General features: G+C 36.5%; 1 protein-coding gene across 3 annotated transcripts in view; it reads right to left on the bottom strand.

Moving 5' to 3' along the window:
• The window catches only part of FAT3 (FAT atypical cadherin 3), a 537,424-nt gene extending 519,960 nt beyond the window's left edge, over window positions 1-17,464 (bottom strand). For all 3 annotated transcript variants that reach the window (XM_051986799.1, XM_051986800.1, XM_051986801.1), the window contains exon 1: window positions 14,173-17,464. In XM_051986799.1, coding sequence (XP_051842759.1) covers window positions 14,173-17,464 — 3,292 coding nt within the window. The remainder of the gene's footprint in view (window positions 1-14,172) is intronic.
• Between the last annotated feature and the right edge of the window lie 516 nt (window positions 17,465-17,980).

Below are 17,980 nucleotides of genomic sequence, written 5' to 3'. Positions count from 1 at the left end.
TAGGTACTTAATAAATGTTCATTAACTGACTGACTGGTTGGCTTTAGACAGCAGATTTAAGCTGGCTCTAGTACAATTCTTGCTCAATTCCAACCTATGGCCAAGCCCCATCTATTATAAAGTAATTTGTACACTTAAATGATTAGACTAATCAGAGTAGTAGCACATTTTACAAAGTGCTTTTCTCACTTTAAAAAATAAATGAAGTAAGTAGTGTGAATATTATTTCCCCCATTTTGCAGATGAGTGAATAAAGATTCAAAAGACACATGCTCAGTCTCAAAGCAAAGACAAAAATTCAGGATTTCTGACTCAAAGAAAGGTACCGTCCTTTCTTTTAGCATCTTATTAAATACTTGATGAAGTAATGATGATTTATGAAGAAGTAGAAGGAAAAGGAGGATAAGGAGAAGAAAAAGATTTCTAGAAACTCAGGAGTTATTCTGCAAAGTGATGGTGATAAAAAGTCATCTAGAAGCAGATGGAAAAACAGCAAAGAAGCAGATGGAGAAGAGGTAACATTTTTTTTAAAAAAGGAAAATATGCTTGAGTAAATTATATTTATAGCAATAGCCTATATTTATATAGCCCTTTAAATAAGTATGTCACAGATCTCATTTTTATTATGGGGGTAACATCCATCTCCCATATACCTATCTTCAACTTAGTAAACAGTCTCTGAGTGGGTCCATTGCTAGTGGCAGAGGCAAAATTTGAACCCATTTTCTTGATTCCTGTTCTAATATTCTATCTCATATTTGCCATATCATCTCCCTTATACTTTATAAGCTTCCAAAATGTTTTCCTTATCCAAACACTATAAAATAAGCTCAAAAGATAATAGATTTAAGAAGAGAAAAAGAATCTATGAGGCAATTTTATACAGGAGGAAATCAAAACTCTGAGAGTGTAATTAACCTACTTATGGTCACACAGCTAGTGCAGGTCTCAACCATAATTCTTCCTGAATTCTAAGTACCATATTCTCTCTATTTTTGGCATCACATTCTATTTTGTCACTCTTATTCCCACATTTCAGATGAGAAAATTGAGGAATATATTGGTTAAGTGACTTTCCCATAGTCATAAAGCTAGCAAGCAGCAGAATGAGCTTGCAGATTTAGGTTTCCTAATTCCAAGGCTAAGGAGCTCCCTAAATTACATTATCTCCTGTTGTTCATTGAGGTCAATTCTGCTCCTTTATGTCTCATAGTATAATTAAATTCAATGTATATGTGTGTGCGTGCATATTTTCTAAATTTTCATCACAATTCCATGTATTTTGTGTGTGTGTGTGTTTGTTTTGGGAGGTGTTTTGGGGGGCTTAAGATAGTTCCCATTCAATATACAACATTTTGCGAGTTTAGGAAGGCATTATTTTCACCAACATGTTGACTTCAAAAAAAAAAAAACTGAGCCAACACATTAACTATGTTATGCAAATGAAGTCAGCTGCTCTGTGAATTTAATCACAGAAAGTGACCATGGAGTGGGTAATAAAATCTACATAGTCCAATAGGAAAATGTGGAGAGTCCTATTATATCCAATAACTCAAACACCAGCACACAGAATTTAATATAAATTGAATTGAATCCTACACATAGCTCTTTGTAGATTTTGTCTATCGATAAGACACACTTTCATAAAACCCAGCAAGTTAAAAATACAGACTGAAGCCCATTTTCATTTTCATTTCATTCTCTTTTCAATGAAACACTGCAAAGGTAGTAACACCACATAAATATTTATCAAATTCCATATCTCTCTTTGTACTGCAATGCTAAATGAAAGTATCCTTCAGCCTGCATGCAAAAACCCCACACAACTGTTTCACTAAACTAAAATGAGATGCAAGTCATTTGAAAGAACAGAAAAACACATTTAATAAATTTATACACCTATATGTATGTGTTTGTGTTTTTTGATTTTTACTGACTTTCTATGGGTCCTAGAATTAATTCATCCCTACACTCATTCATTCATTAACTGTTTAAGTAAAAACTCATTAATTAACTATAAAGTGCAAAGAACTGAATTATATACTGAGAAATAAAGAAATCAAACTAAGAAGTAGTCTCTACCCTCAGAGAGCTTATATTTTGGTAGGGCACATGAGATGTATACATTCATAAATATAATACAAATTAGAGTTTGAGTCAAGTATGAAGGAGAAATCAGCATATTATTAGATTTGTGGTCACCGTTTACCACAATTTCTAAATGTCACTTAAAATTTATGGTGTCAGAAAAAAATCCAAAAGCAGTTCCATTGATGATGTTTTTATGGCAATTTTATAATCAAGACCAAGTTAATTATAAACATAAAAGACCCTAAAGACCTATTTAGGATAGAAAGGCCACATATAGAGAAAAGATCACAAACTGTTGTCTTATCCCATTATTAGAATTAATTAAGGTGATCGTTATTTTTTTTATCACTGACTATTTATTATAATATTAGGAGAGAGAGCTTGATGCACACTGCAGATGTTATTACAGATTCTAACCAACAGTTTTTCCATTAAAACCCAAACTGCCTCCAACCAACAGCTTGGAAAAGGTCAAGAAGAAGGCACCTGATGAAAGGAGTAATAAAAACATGCTGTTCACTCTTTCCCAGAAACATCTAATCCTTTTCCCCACCTGGTTTATATGACAACTACTAAGTTCATCAAAATGTAATACAGTGTTCGAGGCTCCTCAGGGAAACATTATTTTCATTCTGGAATAATTAGAGGAGAGAAGTCTAGAGTGAAGGTTAAAAATCCACAGCCATGGAAAGTCCCTGCTGTCACTGGCTCATAACTCCATTCCTTTTGGTTTGATCTGGACCCAAATGGAAATTTTAGGGGCAAGTCTGGGACAGAATTCAATGAGTCTCTTTTGAGTTAGGTGAGTTGGGGTAAAAATGTCACTTTTTAAAACGAATGGCATGGGGGAGGAAAGTCATTCAAGCTGGGCTTCTCATAAATAACTCTGAAACTGCCAAGCGCCATCTGTCTTCCTCTTTGACTCATCACTGAGGAGTTACCACAGAAGTTTGCGGGAAAATAACTAAGGAGAGTAAGAGTCACAAATCATATGAAATGTGAAGTCTGGTGCCTCAGAACATGAGGGAAAGAAGGTTTTTATTGCATTCGTTACATTAGGCAATAGATTGGATGCTACAAGAGTTAACTGACTTCTTCATACCAAAAGTGATGCTTTCAGCCCTGACAAAACTCAGACACTATAGTCATACCTTTCCTGTGTGTCCCTTCATCCACTCATCAAACTCCCCCCACAGCACCCTTCTCACCCCCTTTCCAATCTACTAGGCTGGGTACTGAGAGTAATACAACGAGCTAACCATCCCAGTAGGAGAGAGAAGCTATATACATAGAAATTTAATAGATTTTCATCAAATCTTTGAGGCAAGAACTGATTTTTATCTTTTTATAAAAAGCACAATGCACAATGATTTAGACAAGGTAGGTGCTTAATAAATGCATAATGAATTCAGCTTAGAGGTCGGCATCTGTAATAGTTTCAGGGTACTCAGAAGAGAAGTCATTTCTCCCTAGAGATATCAACAAAAACCTTTATGACTTTTTTCCTTCACATCAGACTTGAAACCAGGGATTTATTTTTGCCTTTCTTTGTAACCCTAGTGCTTAGCACAGTGCCTCACACATAGCAAACACTTGAACATTTCTCATCACAAAAATATTTATTGTTGTCTGGAGGAGGTGGCATTTGGGAAATGGCAAGAAGAATAAGAATGAACAGGAGAGAGGAGGGAAAAGGCCCTAGGGACAGAAGGAACAGTTGGAACAAACACACAGAAATACAGGGAGATTTTTGTGTAATAGCAAGTGGTATAGTCTGGCCAAAATATAGGATTCAAGAATCAGAGCAGAATGAGATGAAGCGGAGGTGGTAAGATGGGAACAAATTTTGGATGATTCCGAATACTAAGCTAAAGCTTTCCAGCTTTTCTCTACTGGAAACTAACCTGGCAGAGACTGAAGTTTCTAAAGAAAAGTCCTATACCTTAGGAGAGCAAATGAAGTCTAATGGAAAGAGCACTTGCACTGGGAGTCAGGACACCTGAGTTCTAGTTCTGGAAGTTATTTCTTTGTTATGTCACCTTGGGCATATCACTTTAACCATGACCATCTGTTTCCTCCTCTGAAATATAAACAGTTTGCTAAATCAGGGGTTCTTATACTGGGGTTCATAGGCCAACCCCTTTCACTAAAATTCATGTATAGATTTCAGGAGGTGTGTGAATTTGGATTGAGGAACAGGGAATAATTGCTCCCTCACCTTTAATTTCCTTTCTAAGCATGTGAATATTATTTAAGCATTTAAAAACATTTTTCTAAGCAATCCACAAGCTTCACCAGACTGTGAAAAGGGTCACACACACATTCACTTTAAGAATGTCTAAACTAAAAGAACATTAAGATCTTACTTAGAACCAAAATTACAATTATGATAAATCTGTTATCAACAAGGACGATGAAATATAAATAATATATAATGTGACCCTTTAAAAATTTGTATCATAAAAGCAAGATGACCTGAACTAGTACTGTAATAAGATCACAAAGAATATGTGACAATGCCTCCAAATTGGTATTTCTCTGAGTCCTAAATCTGGGAATGAACACTGATACTACACCAATAAAGATAGGGCAAGGTTCTTTCTATATGGAATGGCTTTCTAATATGTAAGTTTGCCAAGAGTTTCTATCTGTCATAAGGTGGGCCCACCTTCTTAAGTAAGGAGAAGCTACTCACTAGGAGAATGGCTACAATTTGGCCAAGTTATCTGTGAAGCACAAATACACAAATATATATGCAATTATATAATATATATTAGCATCTACATATGTATTTATCCATATTTGTATAGAATGTATACATGGAATGACCCTCATTGATGAGGAGGTCTATGAGGGATAGTCTTTATTAGAAGATGTAACTGTACCAATGAGAACGTGGGTAGTTGTATTGAAGCAGGGGAGTATATGAAATTATAGGCTCTCTTTCCCATTATTATCACTATCATTTCTAACTTGAGACAACCTCTGACTTCTGCTGACACAGTAGAAATGGAAGAAGGTTTTCTGCTGAACAGACTCAGCCCTAAGAATATATAAAGGGTAGGGAAAATGCAGGTTAGAGAAGCTGAAGCCCTATTCATTTCTATATCGTCCCTTTCTCCTTTTAAAAACAAACAAAACAAAGAAAAAACTGGAGGATTTCTGTTAACAGTGCTATAAGAATTCACATTGCAAAATATTAGATTCAAATTTTGTCATAAAGAGACGAGCGCAGTATCTGGTGAAGGGCTACAAACAATATTGTTTCAGTTATCAATATGCACAATGCATACAAAGATGTCTAATAAATTGGAAATCCATCAAATAATCCCAAATGAGAGACACCCTTCATTTTTTATTATATTGCACTCAAGGTGAATAAATGTCTTTATTTGTTCCCTCTCCCTTTTTTTCTTTTCTTTTTGCTTCCTTTTTGCTTGTCCACACTGCTGATTTCATTGGCATGGGAAATTCCTGGTGTGAAAATTACCTTCATCAGAGCACATCAGCAATCCTTGTGTAATTTGAGTCTTAGAGAATTGCCTTGTGCAATGAGAGGTTAAGTGAATTGCCTATGATCACAAATCCAGAATTTATCAGCAGCAGAATTTAAGGCTATTCCATGATGCCTCTCTTTTTAAAAGCTTAATTTGTTAAATTTGAGTGGTTTGTTGGTGTTTAAATAATTTAAAAACATTTTATGTAAAAATACTCAATCTGCAATATGTTAAAATTCAGAGATATCATTAGAGAAGAAGGATTTTGGTATTTGAAATAATATATTCATTTATAGGAGGCAGCTAGGTGTTGATGTAAATAAAGTGAAGGATCTAGAGTCAGGAAAATTCCACTCCCTGAGTTCATATCTGGCCTCAGATACTTATTAGCTGTGTGATTCTAGGCAAATCTCTCCTCCCTGTTTTCCAAAGTGCCTTAGTTTCCTTATCTGTAAAATGAGCTGGAGATGAAAATGTCATTCCACTCCAGTATCTTTGCCAAGAAAACTCCAAATGGAATCATAAAGTGTCAGAAATAACTGAACAACCACAAATTCATTTGTAGAAAAGTTTTGTGAATTGATGAGAATTTCTCCTTGAATTCACTCAAATATGTGTTCTCATTAATGTGATAAGCATTTGGTAAATCTTTAATGACAAAGCTCACTGAGGGAAAAGGCTTGTCTCACCACAAAGGGAATTTGTATATTATTATAAAAGGTTTAAAAATATTTTATATTATGATAGAATTCCAAAATATTACTACTCTGAGAGAACTTACAACATGATTCATAAACAGAACTTAGAGAGTAATTGCTCACAAATAATAAATAGCTCATTTGTAGAGTACTGTAGTTACAAAATCTTTTGCATAACTTACCTAATTAGAGCTATAGGACAGAGGTTTTGGGGGAAAAAGTAAGTATTGTGCCTATTTTATAGATTCAAGAATTGAAGCTCTTAGGGGTGAATGAATCTTGTCTTCTATGGTAATTGGAAATAAAGAAAAGATAATTCACTTTTACAACCAGGATCTGAATATATATTAACCTCATAACATATCCACCATGGAAGGTCTTAAAAAAAACAGACTAGAAACAGGAATTAAGTTGGAATTCTAGCTAGAGATTCAGGATTCAAAACAAAGAGAAGCAATCTCTTTCTGATATTGCAAAGATGTAAAGGAAATGCATCTGGTGGAAAAAGGGTCCCATTAAGCCATTTCTGTAGGTCAGAAGGAGAGCTAGGTGCTAACCTAGTATAAACAGACTAGAAAGCTGACCTACCAGTAGGTAGAGATTAAGGAGACTTAGCTGAGGCAAGACACAGAAACAGGGCAAAGTGAGACCTTTTAAGATGTGACAGTAAAATGAATCTTTGTTTAGTGCATACTATGATCTTTGAGTTTTATAAACATGGCCATCTGTATTTGATTGATATTTTTGTGTTTGGGGGGATTTATATGTCTTGCTAAAAGTTTTGTCTCTCATTAAGGAAATAAGGTCGGCCTCACTTAGGCAAGAAGAAATGGGAGTAAATAGGTCACCATGAAGGCTTAGCTTAGGGGGGGCAGCCATTGCCATATAAACACAGGCCCCTCTTAGAACAGTTCTCAAGATTCTGAAGCTGATATAATTCAGTACTTTAACAGATTCATTATCTCCTTAAGGTGAATACTTGCTCAATAAATATAGTTCCACATCTTCTCATCCTATGCAATTTTCATCAATGTTCTTTCAGAATCCCAGTAGTCAGTCAGTCAGTCAATAAACATTTATTAATTATTTATTATGTATGGGCCAGATTCTTTCCTAAGCACTGATATTTTAGAGGAAGAATTGTTGCAATAGCCCGATTATTGGTCTCCCTGTCTGGTCTCTCCCCATTCTAATTTATCCTTCTCTTAGCTGCCAAAATGATCATCCTATAGCTTGAGTATGACCATGATATTCCACACCCCTCTTCACTCAAAACTCCAATTACCAACATGATATAACCATCAGTTTGGCTTTTAAAACCATTCACAAATTCTTTCCTTTCTATTTTTCCAGGCTTCCTACATTTTAATGTCTTCCAAATACCCAGTGATGGAGCCATACAGGCCTTCTCTTTTTCTCCCATGCTTCTACATGGTTCTCACTGGCTGTCCTTCCTGCCAAGAATGGTCTCCTTCCTCATCTCTGTTTCTGGATTCTTGGTCTTCCTTCAAGACTCAACTCAAATACCTACCTTCACAAAAGATTTTTTCCAGGCTTCTGCTTCCTTTTTCTCAAAAAAAACATGCCTTCTAAAATCACCCCCCCCCCCGTGCCCCATTTAATTAAAGGTTTATTCTCTTATTTATTTAACATTGTCTATATTCTGAACAACCTAGTTTACATGTTGTTTCCCCCTTGAGAATGAAATCTTTTAGGACCGAGAAAGTATTTTTGCCATTATTTCTAAAAAGTGCCTGACACAGTATATGTCCATAATAAATGTTTCAGTGATCAATCCTGCAATAAGAACTATGCCCCAAAGTCTTCAATGGTTTTAGCAAAAAGGTTTAAATTTCAACACAGTAGCCCTCTGCTTACTCCTTGAAAATTATATTACTCTCTACCTATAAAAGCCCTCTGCTCTGATCAACCCTGTCACTGACCAATACACTGTCACCAGGGCAATCCACTGAGTAACACCGAGCCTCAGTTTCTTTCTCTGTGAAATGAGGGGATTGGGCCAAATTATTGCTGAAGACTTTACTATTTCTAAATCCCATGATTCTATTTCTATATATACATTTACTGTAATTCAAAGAAAATCTGAAAAATCAGCTCAAATTTTCAACCAAAGTGCAATATAAGATGTAGGTCACTCCAAACATATTCCTTTCAATTAACTTAAATAAATCAAATAACCAAATTGCTATTCAGGTTTCTCATGTGGCTGCAAAGTATTTTTTAAAAGATAAATTACTGTAAAAATAAAATATAACAATAAGAAAAAAAAAAAAGATAAATTACTAATTTCAAATATATAATGTGTGTATGTATATGTAGTGAAATCTCTAAATTGTGAAGACTATATATAAACATACATATATAAAAATGTGTACTATACATATATGTACATATGCATATATATTAATATTAATAGTATACACTAAGAATGAAATCTATAGGGAAAAAATGATTAAGTAGCATCTTCCAGACTAATGATTTAAATCATAATCAAATCTACTCTAGTTGGAGCTCATAGTATTAACATTTATTAAATGTCTATGTACAAAAAATATTTAAAAATTGTCTATGTACAGTAAAGAAATTCAAGTTATAGTTCTGTTTCCTGAATTCCAAGTAAAAGCAAAACTATAATGGGAAAAAAATAAAATAAAAAAGAATCAACCAATACAAATGCAGTGTAACATATATCAGGATTGCTCTCATTTCTAAGGCAAGAAGGTATTTTTCTCTGAAGAAGACTATTGGAAAATGACCACTAATTAAGATTAGAAAATTATGTAGATTTTTGAGAATGTGAAAAAAGGGACTACGTTTGCTCTAAACAACAGCAGACAAAGAAAGAAATAACATCTTATGCATAAAAGCAACAATCTGGGACACATTTTATTCTGGGCCCCCAGCTAAATTTAGGGACAAGGATCAAATCTCTGGATAGCTGAACTCAATCATTGGTTAGCAACATAAACCCAAATGAGGTTGGGTCATTCCATCTAAAAGGCCCAGAGATATCCAGTTTGTCCTTTGAGGAAAGACTCATTAACTGAAGAAAGAATAAACAGCCTAGTGCCGCAAATGCAATTCAAACTGTGACTTTTCGCACTTCACCAGAGCAAAGGGCTGATGAATCATTCAATAGCGCTTAAGCTATTGCTAACCCAATAGCATCATGCTAATGACTACTCATGTTGGACAACCGATTGCCAAACTTATCCTCAACACTGCCTCAAGTTGGCAAGAGTCCAAGCAATCATTCTGCGTCAGCTTCCATGGGTTTATAGGTTGCTAATTAGCTAAATTCTTGCAGAGGTGAGAGGGGAAGCAGCAACATGGTTGTGAATATTATTATATAGAAAATCTAATCTTCAGGAAAGATTTCAACAACCAAATGAAAATCTTTATTTCTTACAAGTAGAAAGAGATAGTGATGTTGGTAAGAAGGAAAAAAAGGTTATACAATGAGGGAAAAAATAGATTAAGACCTATGATTTAAAAAAGAATTAAAAGTCTTTTTAAAACAGCTGATTAATTCAAAATTTATGTGACAATGGAAAAAGTCCTTGACCAGTAAAACATAAGCAAAGTGAGAAGAAGGAGGGAGGGAGGGAGAAAGAGAGAGAAGAAGGAAGGAAGGAAAAAAGGAAGGAAAGAAGGAAGAAAGAAAGGAAGGAAAGAAGGAAGATGGAAGGGAAGGGAGGAGGAAGGGAAGGAGGAAGGAAGAAAGGGAAGGGAGGAAAAAGAATGAAGGAAAGAAGGGAGGAAGGAGAAATAGAAATATAGGTATATATAATATATATCCTATCCCACATAATGGGACACAGAGACAGAGAGACAGAGAGAGCATTTATTGTTTACTGTATGTACCAGGTTCTCTGTTAAGGTCCTAGAATAAAAATATGAACAAAAAAGATGGTCTCTACTACCCTCAAGGAGTTTACCAATCAAGTACATTGCACATAGTGGGTATTAAATGCATGATCCTTGGATTTGTTGATCTAGTTTCTGGTCCCAGCTTTATCACTCCCTAGTTCTGCGATGGTGTGCAGGTTACTTCCCTCTCTAAGTCCATTTCTCAACCCATCATTTGTAAAATGAAATAATACTAGCAATTATACTTCAAAAATTATTTGGAGAATGAATGAGATAATGTGCTTAAAGAACTCAGAAAACTGTTCAAGATAATGGAAGCACTGTTATTAATGTTGTCAATAATGTCAAATACATTTCTATAATTCAGAGCTCAACTGAGGAAATATAGAATTGGAGTGATGATGGGTATGATAAACAGAGGATTTTAATTTATTTTTAAAATATAAATGAAAGCTATCATATTCTCAGAGCCCAAAATTAAAAGGGCAGTTTTTCATCCTAAGTAATTATACTCACATTTTACATTCTAATACTCAGGATGAGAAGAAAAAAATATATATACAAATGATAAAAACATAACAGATTCTCACCTAATCAGTACTATACTTTGTTTCATTAAAAGGGAACAAGATGGAATGTCTTTTTAAAAGCACAACAAAACAATTTCCTTGTGGCTTGATGTGGTTTAAAGATGGGGTTGCCAAGGGGATAGGTTGGAAAGTCCAGGACATTTTCCCTTTATGCTTGTCCAAATCCAGGGTCTTATACCTTGTGGCCTTATGAACTCAACTATTAAAAAGCAGCTAAAACACATCTTCAAGTCTATCCCTGTAGTCGTTTCGGCTAGCATGGTAAGGGAAGTTCACATGTAATAATAGCTGGCATTTATATAGCTTTTCAATGTTTGTACAAGGCTTTACAAATATCATTCCCTTTTATCCACACAACAACCCTAGAAGTAAGTACTATTTTTCTCCTTTTTGGGGGAGAGGATTTGAGGCAATTGGGATTAAGTGACTTGTCTAAGGTCATAAAGCTAGAAAGTGTTAAGTGTCTGAGGCCAAATCTGAACTAAGGTCCTCCTGACTTCAAGGCTAGTATTCTTATCTACTTAGCCATCTAGCTGCCCCAGTAAATGCTATTTTAAGACTCATTTTTCAGATGAAAAAACAGATGTGAAAATCTGCCCAGGATCATACAGATAGTATGTCTGTGAGGCAAAAACTGAACTCAAGTCACACTGTCTCCAAGCTAGCACACAGTGTGAAATTTGCCAACTGACTGACAGGTATATTGGACAGTTTTTTCATTTCTACACAATTGACTGAACATTTTTATAGACCAATGTTTACTTATACGCTGTCATACTCAAGAGAACTCCAGAGTTTAACTACATTTTTCTCATGTGCTACAAATCAGTCATTTATTCAATCAATTAGTCAACAAGAGATTATCAAATTATTATCATATATTTACTTTACACTGTGCTAAGCACTGATGTCACCAAAAGAAAAGGTAAAAATACTATTCCTAGCCTCAAGGAATTCATTCTGTTGGAAGAGACAACATTTCCACACATGGAAATAATTATAAGATATAAACAGAGTAGAAAGAGCACAGTCTTAGATGGCACTAATAACAGTAGCAGGGCTAAGGGAGGCCTCTTGCAGAAGGTAAAACGTTATATGAGTGCTAAAAATAGCCAGAGAAACTAAGAGATGGAGATAAGGAGGGAGAATATAATGGAGGATAGCCAGGTTACAACACAAATGCAGCCTAATTCACATGAGGCATATTTCAAGCTCCAATGTACTACATAATTATTTTCATTATCTCCAATTTTTGTTATAAAACATAGGGGCATTGATTTATTATTAGCTAAAATGGCCTTAGAGACCATCAAATACAACTCTCTTATTTTATGGATGAGTAAACTGAGGCACAGAGTGGTTGTAAATTGCCCCAAATCATATAGCTAGTGAACACCTGAAGCAAAACTTGAAATCAAGTCTGCTTTATTTCAACTTCATGACTCTAATCACTATTATTTATCCTAAAAAAACTGCTTCTCAGAATTGGGAGCTAAATCTAAAATTTAAGTATTTCATAGGTGCTTCTTTTAGTATATACTGGTTAGTTCTGCTGAACTAGTATTTCCTCCCTCCTTTTCTTCTTTACTATAAGAGATGGTGGGGACAAATCAGGGAAAGGAAAAGAGAAATACATTTTCCAATGTATTCCAGTTCCAATACATTGGAAAATGTTGGTGATATAAAAAACAAAAGAAATAATGTATTTTTTAAAAATACATCAATGTGAAGTTGATGTTTGGCAGACAGAAGATAACACACTGTTTACTCCAACTGTATATACTTTTATACCTTCCCCTTCATAGGGATAGGATCTAGACTTGCAATTTTATTAGAATAAGGAGCTCCCAGGTACAGAAACTAAATTTCATCTACTAAGACAAGTCAGTATTTCCTTTGTGAGTCATACTTGTAGAGAATTATATGGAGCAAAACTTAAAACTATGGGTCATGACTACATGGGATTGCATAACCCAAAGTGGGGGTTGCAAAATATTTGGCAACAGTAAACGATTTCTGAATGCAATGATCAAAAATTAATTCAAAATCAAAAGTGTAATGATTCCAAGGTGTTTCTGGCAGCACTAGCACATACTATACTGTATGATTTCATGGCAGCCTTGGTTCTGAATACAAAATATTTCTCACTGAGCACGCATGAATGCTGTCAGAAACACTTTGGCTCAGATTCCAGAAGGGGAGCATGCATATTTCTTATGTGAAAAAGGGTTGTGATGGAAAAACTTTAACAGTAGTGAGATTAAGTGACTTCTCCAGGGTCATGCAGACAATGTGTATCAGTTTAGATCTGAACTTTAGAACCTGTCTTTTAAGCAATAAGGCTAGCTGGTCAGTATACTAAGATGCCTTTTATCCTTCTTGATTTAAGTATTAAAATTCCTTTTAGATTACATTTATTATAGTATGATAGTGATGGTTGTTATCATAGTATATTTTGTTTCAAGGCCTATGCAAAATACTGAGATGATAAAACTAACTTTAAGAAACTTACAGTCTGGAAGAGATGATGGGTTAAACATGCATTATTATCCAAGAAATAGTTGGATTTATGTGTGTGAATATATACATGCATATATATTTATACATTACAGAAGAAACATGAGTATAAACACAATTCCATACACATATGGGAGGCTGAATGGATTATAAGTGAGCCACTACAGCAGAAGTGGGGAATCATATCTTTTCATCTTTAAAAACAAATTTGTTATAAACAATTAATTTGCAAACCCTAAATTATCTGTTTTTATACTAGTACATGTAGTACACATACACACACACACACACACACACACACACACACACAACCCTTGATTAAGGCCAGGTTATCTCAGAGTTTGCCAAATGTCAGTGCTTATTGTTTAAAGTTGTAATAGGCCCATGAAAAATGATAGAAACCAAACAATTGATTCAATATCATTACAGAAAACAGCACCATGGCAAAAGGAAGAAGTAGGATATGAAATCCATTTGAGAATCCATTTCACACTTCTAATTTAAAGCCAATTCTGCCATAATTTACTTTACTAGGTCCCTATATTTTCATGAGGGTCAAGAGTGCAATCAACAGAGGTGACAATAGTTATTTGCAGCTATCAAAAGATAAAGTGACAACAGTAACTGAGCCAGTGACTAATAAAAATCCTGGGGCTCCCACTGAAAACTGAATTACTAAATCAAAGAGCCTTGTCCCTTAGTCCCCGTGTGAATGCTATAACAAAAGCTTTTAACGTATGTCAACTTGGCATCAAATGCATGTTTGCAATTTTACTGAGTTCAGTACAATGGAGTTGGACTCACTGGTGCATAAACCCATCATTTTGCTTCTCTACGAACATTTACAGGCAGTAAAGCAATCACTTTTGCCTTTATGTTTAAACTTACCACTTTCGTCATCTATGTTAAACCTTCCGAGACCGCTGCCATCCCTGATAGAGTACTGGATCTCCCCGTCCCTCCCAGAATCCTCGTCTCGCGCAGTCACCTGCAACACACTCGTTCCAATACGGGAGTTTTCCTTTACAGATCCAACCACAGCAAAGTCTGGGAAATAGGGAGTGTGGAGGTTTTCATTGACGTCCACCACTTCCACCTCCACAAAGGAAACGGAGGACAAAGATACGGGCCGTCCTTTGTCTTTCGCACGGACAGTGAGGTTGTAGAACTGTTGCTTCTCATAATCCAGCTCTTTACTCAAACGTATGGCTCCGCTGGCTTTATCGATCTCAAATCTCCCGTTATAGTCGTTCACCAAGGTGTAACGCACCTGACCTCCCAGACCGAGGTCCGGATCGTGGGTCTCCAGCCATGCGATGACCGTGCCCACCGGAAGATCTTCGAGGACTTTCACACTGTAGCTAGTTGGTATAAAAGTAGGAGAGCAGTCATTGACGTCATCCAAGAAAACCTTAAGAGTAACCACAGAAAACTGCTGCTGGCCGCTCTCCGATCGGTCTCTAGCCTCTATTTTTAAAGAGTAGTTTGCTTTGGATTCCCGGTCCAGTTGGTCGGCTACATAAACTATCCCAGTTGAACTATTGATGGAAAATTGCTGCGCATCTGTTAATACTGAATAAGTCACTTCGCCATTAGATCCCAAGTCTTTATCCCGGGCTTCCACTTGAATGATCTCAGTACCAATACTTGAGCTTTCTAGAATATTAACAGAATAACTCTCCTGCAAGAAAATGGGCCTGTTATCATTGGCATCCTCCACATTGATGGTCAGTAACCTCCATGAGGATTTCTGGGGCCTCCCTAAGTCATAAATGGTAATGTTAAGGAGGTAGAGATCCGTCTGTTCCCGGTCCATCGGCATCAGGACTTTAAGCTGACCTGTCTCCATGTCAATGTTGAAACAGCTATCCGTATTCCCATCAGAGATTGTGAAAACCACTTTTCCATTGAAACCAGAGTCAGCGTCAAAGGCTTTTATTTTCAAAATGTTAGCACCAACCGGCATGTCCTCCTTGACAGCAATATCAGAAGGAAAGGATTTGTCAAAATGGGGTCCCTGCCTGTTAACAGAATAAAAGTCAAAAAAACCATCTTCTGAATTCAGCCTCCCATTGGCCTTTGCTTTGATGAGGAGTTTCTCGGCTAACTTTTGCGCCACTCTAGTTTCTCTACAACTGAAGCTCTTAGAAGATACCTTTCCCTGTAAGACTGAAATGTTAACAAACATGGCATCTGCAAAATTCTCTCCATCAGTGGCTGTGATCCTGAGGCCAAAGTTACCATTCTTTACACCAGAATTAATCAAGGACTGTTTAAGTTGTAAGACACCTGAGTCAGGATTCAAATAAAAAAAACCAAGTTCATTTCCAGAGATGATTTTGTACTTTACTAATTCCAGTTCATCGATATCGATTGCTGAGACAGCAGTGATGTGTCCCCCGACAGGGAAGTCGTACGAGATGACTCCCTGGCAGGCCACTTTTTCAAACAAGGGTCTGTTGTCGTTGACATTTCCGATGCGAATGGTCACATTGACCTCACTTTCATGACGATAAGGTGACCCCCAGTCAGAGGCCCTCACAATGAACCTGTAATTTTCTGGGGAGGATTCAAAATCCAGTTCCTCGGTTGTACGAATAACGCCTGTAAACTGATTAATGGAAAATGGTAGGGCACTAAGGCTGGCGATACTGTACGTGATATACCCATTCTCTCCCTTGTCCTTATCAGAAGCTGAAACGGACAATACGCTTGTCCCCACCGGCACGCTCTCATTCACAAAAGCTTCGTAGGATGGCTGCTGGAATTCAGGAGTATGATCGTTGGCGTCTTCTAAGCTGATGGTGACTTGTGCTTTCAAGTCACCTTCTTTGTTGGATACTCCCAGCTCATAAACTTCTTTTCTGATGACATCCAGGGGCTGGGCTGTGACTATTAGACCAGACCTTGGATTAATCTTAAAATACTCTGCATCCTCTCCAGGAGATATTCTATATTCCACCCCTGGGGGCTCTGGGCTTAGTTTAACAATGGCGACCACAACTCCAGGAGGTGAAAATTCACTAATGGTGACATTATAGGTTTCCTTCTCAAATCTGACGGGGATGTTATCTTTCTGGGGGTTGGCAATGTGGACTACTTTCACCGCAGAGAACTTCTGTGGAGAACCCTTGTCCTTTGCTTGAAGTGTGAGATTGTAGCCATAGGGAAAGCTCTCCCAGTCAATTGACTTTCTCTCCTTAATTTTGTACTCATTGATCCATTTCCCTTCCTTTACTAGAAGAAACTGTTCCAAAGGATCTCCGGCTACAATGGAAATTGATTCAATCTCACCATTTGCACCCTCATCTAGGTCATCCACATTAACCACCGCGTATGTGGGCTCCTTGTCCAACGGGAAGGGGATGTGTGTGACCACACTGATAGTTGGAGCATGTTCATTGATCCGTTCAATATGAACATAAAGCTTTGCTGTGCTGCTGACACCATTGTTACCATAAAGTTTCATCCCCCGGTCCACTGCCAAAACTTCAAGGTCATACCTGTTCTTCTCATCATAATTTAACCTCCCACTTAGAGAGATCACACCACTTGTAGGGTGAACAGAGAAGAGGTCAACTTTGTTTTTAAAGTAATAGTAGAATTCACCATTAGAACCAATGTCAGCATCGGTAGCTGTTACTTGGGCAATGCTAGTCCTTAAAGGTGTGCTTTCTGCTATTGTAACAGAGTATGTTGTTGGTGAAAACAAAGGTCTCAGATCATTCATATCCAAAACCTGTATATTCACTTTGGTCCATGCTTCTAGATCCTCTCCTCTGACAGAACCTTTTACAATCAATAAATAATTGTCCTGTATTTCTCTATTCAAAATGGCTGAATTGCCACCTTTAGTTCTTATTCTGAGGAAACAAAAGTCTGCAATGATGACTTCCTCTGCTTTAAAGAAGCCTTCTTCATCCCCAGACACTATTCTGTATTTGATGTCCCAGGAAAGATCTGACAAGATGATACCCATTCTGCTCTGGCTGTTGACATAGGTCCTTGCTGCAGAGTTCTCATATACTGTAGCATTATAAATGGAATGTGTAAAGTGGAAACCCAGAGGTCCTGTCCCTGGGAGACCTTGGGAAACACTGGCCAAAAGCTTGAGAAGCAGGAGTACAAGGCAGGAGGGAGGGGGTCCTGTCCCCGTACAGCAGCCCATAGTTATATCCATCACATCATTGTTTCATCCTGGGGGGAAAAAAGACAGAGAAAAATAAATGAATCTAAAAGGAAACCCGCAAGAGGAGACTATTATGTATGCGTTTTATGTGTGTGCTGAGAAATGATGTATGTTATTATATGTCCTATACAGAACAACATGTGTACACATCAAATATTTGGAAATCTAACAAGATTGCAATTAATTCAAAATATACTAAATCCATAAAGAAATATTATGTTACTACCATTTTACTACTTCTTTTTGAGTGATCATGTTTATTTTTAAATAACAATGCTCATAAGCAATTTAGCTCAGTAAAATAATCTATCTATCCATCCATCCATCAATCCATTTATCCCTGAAAGCAAAAGACCAAAGGGCCCATAAACATTTCATTCAATAAAATCCATTAGCAAATGGAACTATAAGGGGGTTGGAAATGAAATAATAAGTTATTTAGATATGCACTTAAGGAACTACAATGGAACTTCTAACTCTCTTTGTTAGTTACCACAGAAGTTCCAG

The sequence above is a fragment of the Antechinus flavipes genome, chromosome 3 (assembly GCF_016432865.1).
Source record: "Antechinus flavipes isolate AdamAnt ecotype Samford, QLD, Australia chromosome 3, AdamAnt_v2, whole genome shotgun sequence".
Lineage (NCBI taxonomy): Eukaryota > Metazoa > Chordata > Mammalia > Dasyuromorphia > Dasyuridae > Antechinus > Antechinus flavipes.
The sequence above is the reverse complement of the archived record's forward strand: the minus strand, read 5'-3'. Positions and strand labels throughout refer to the sequence as shown.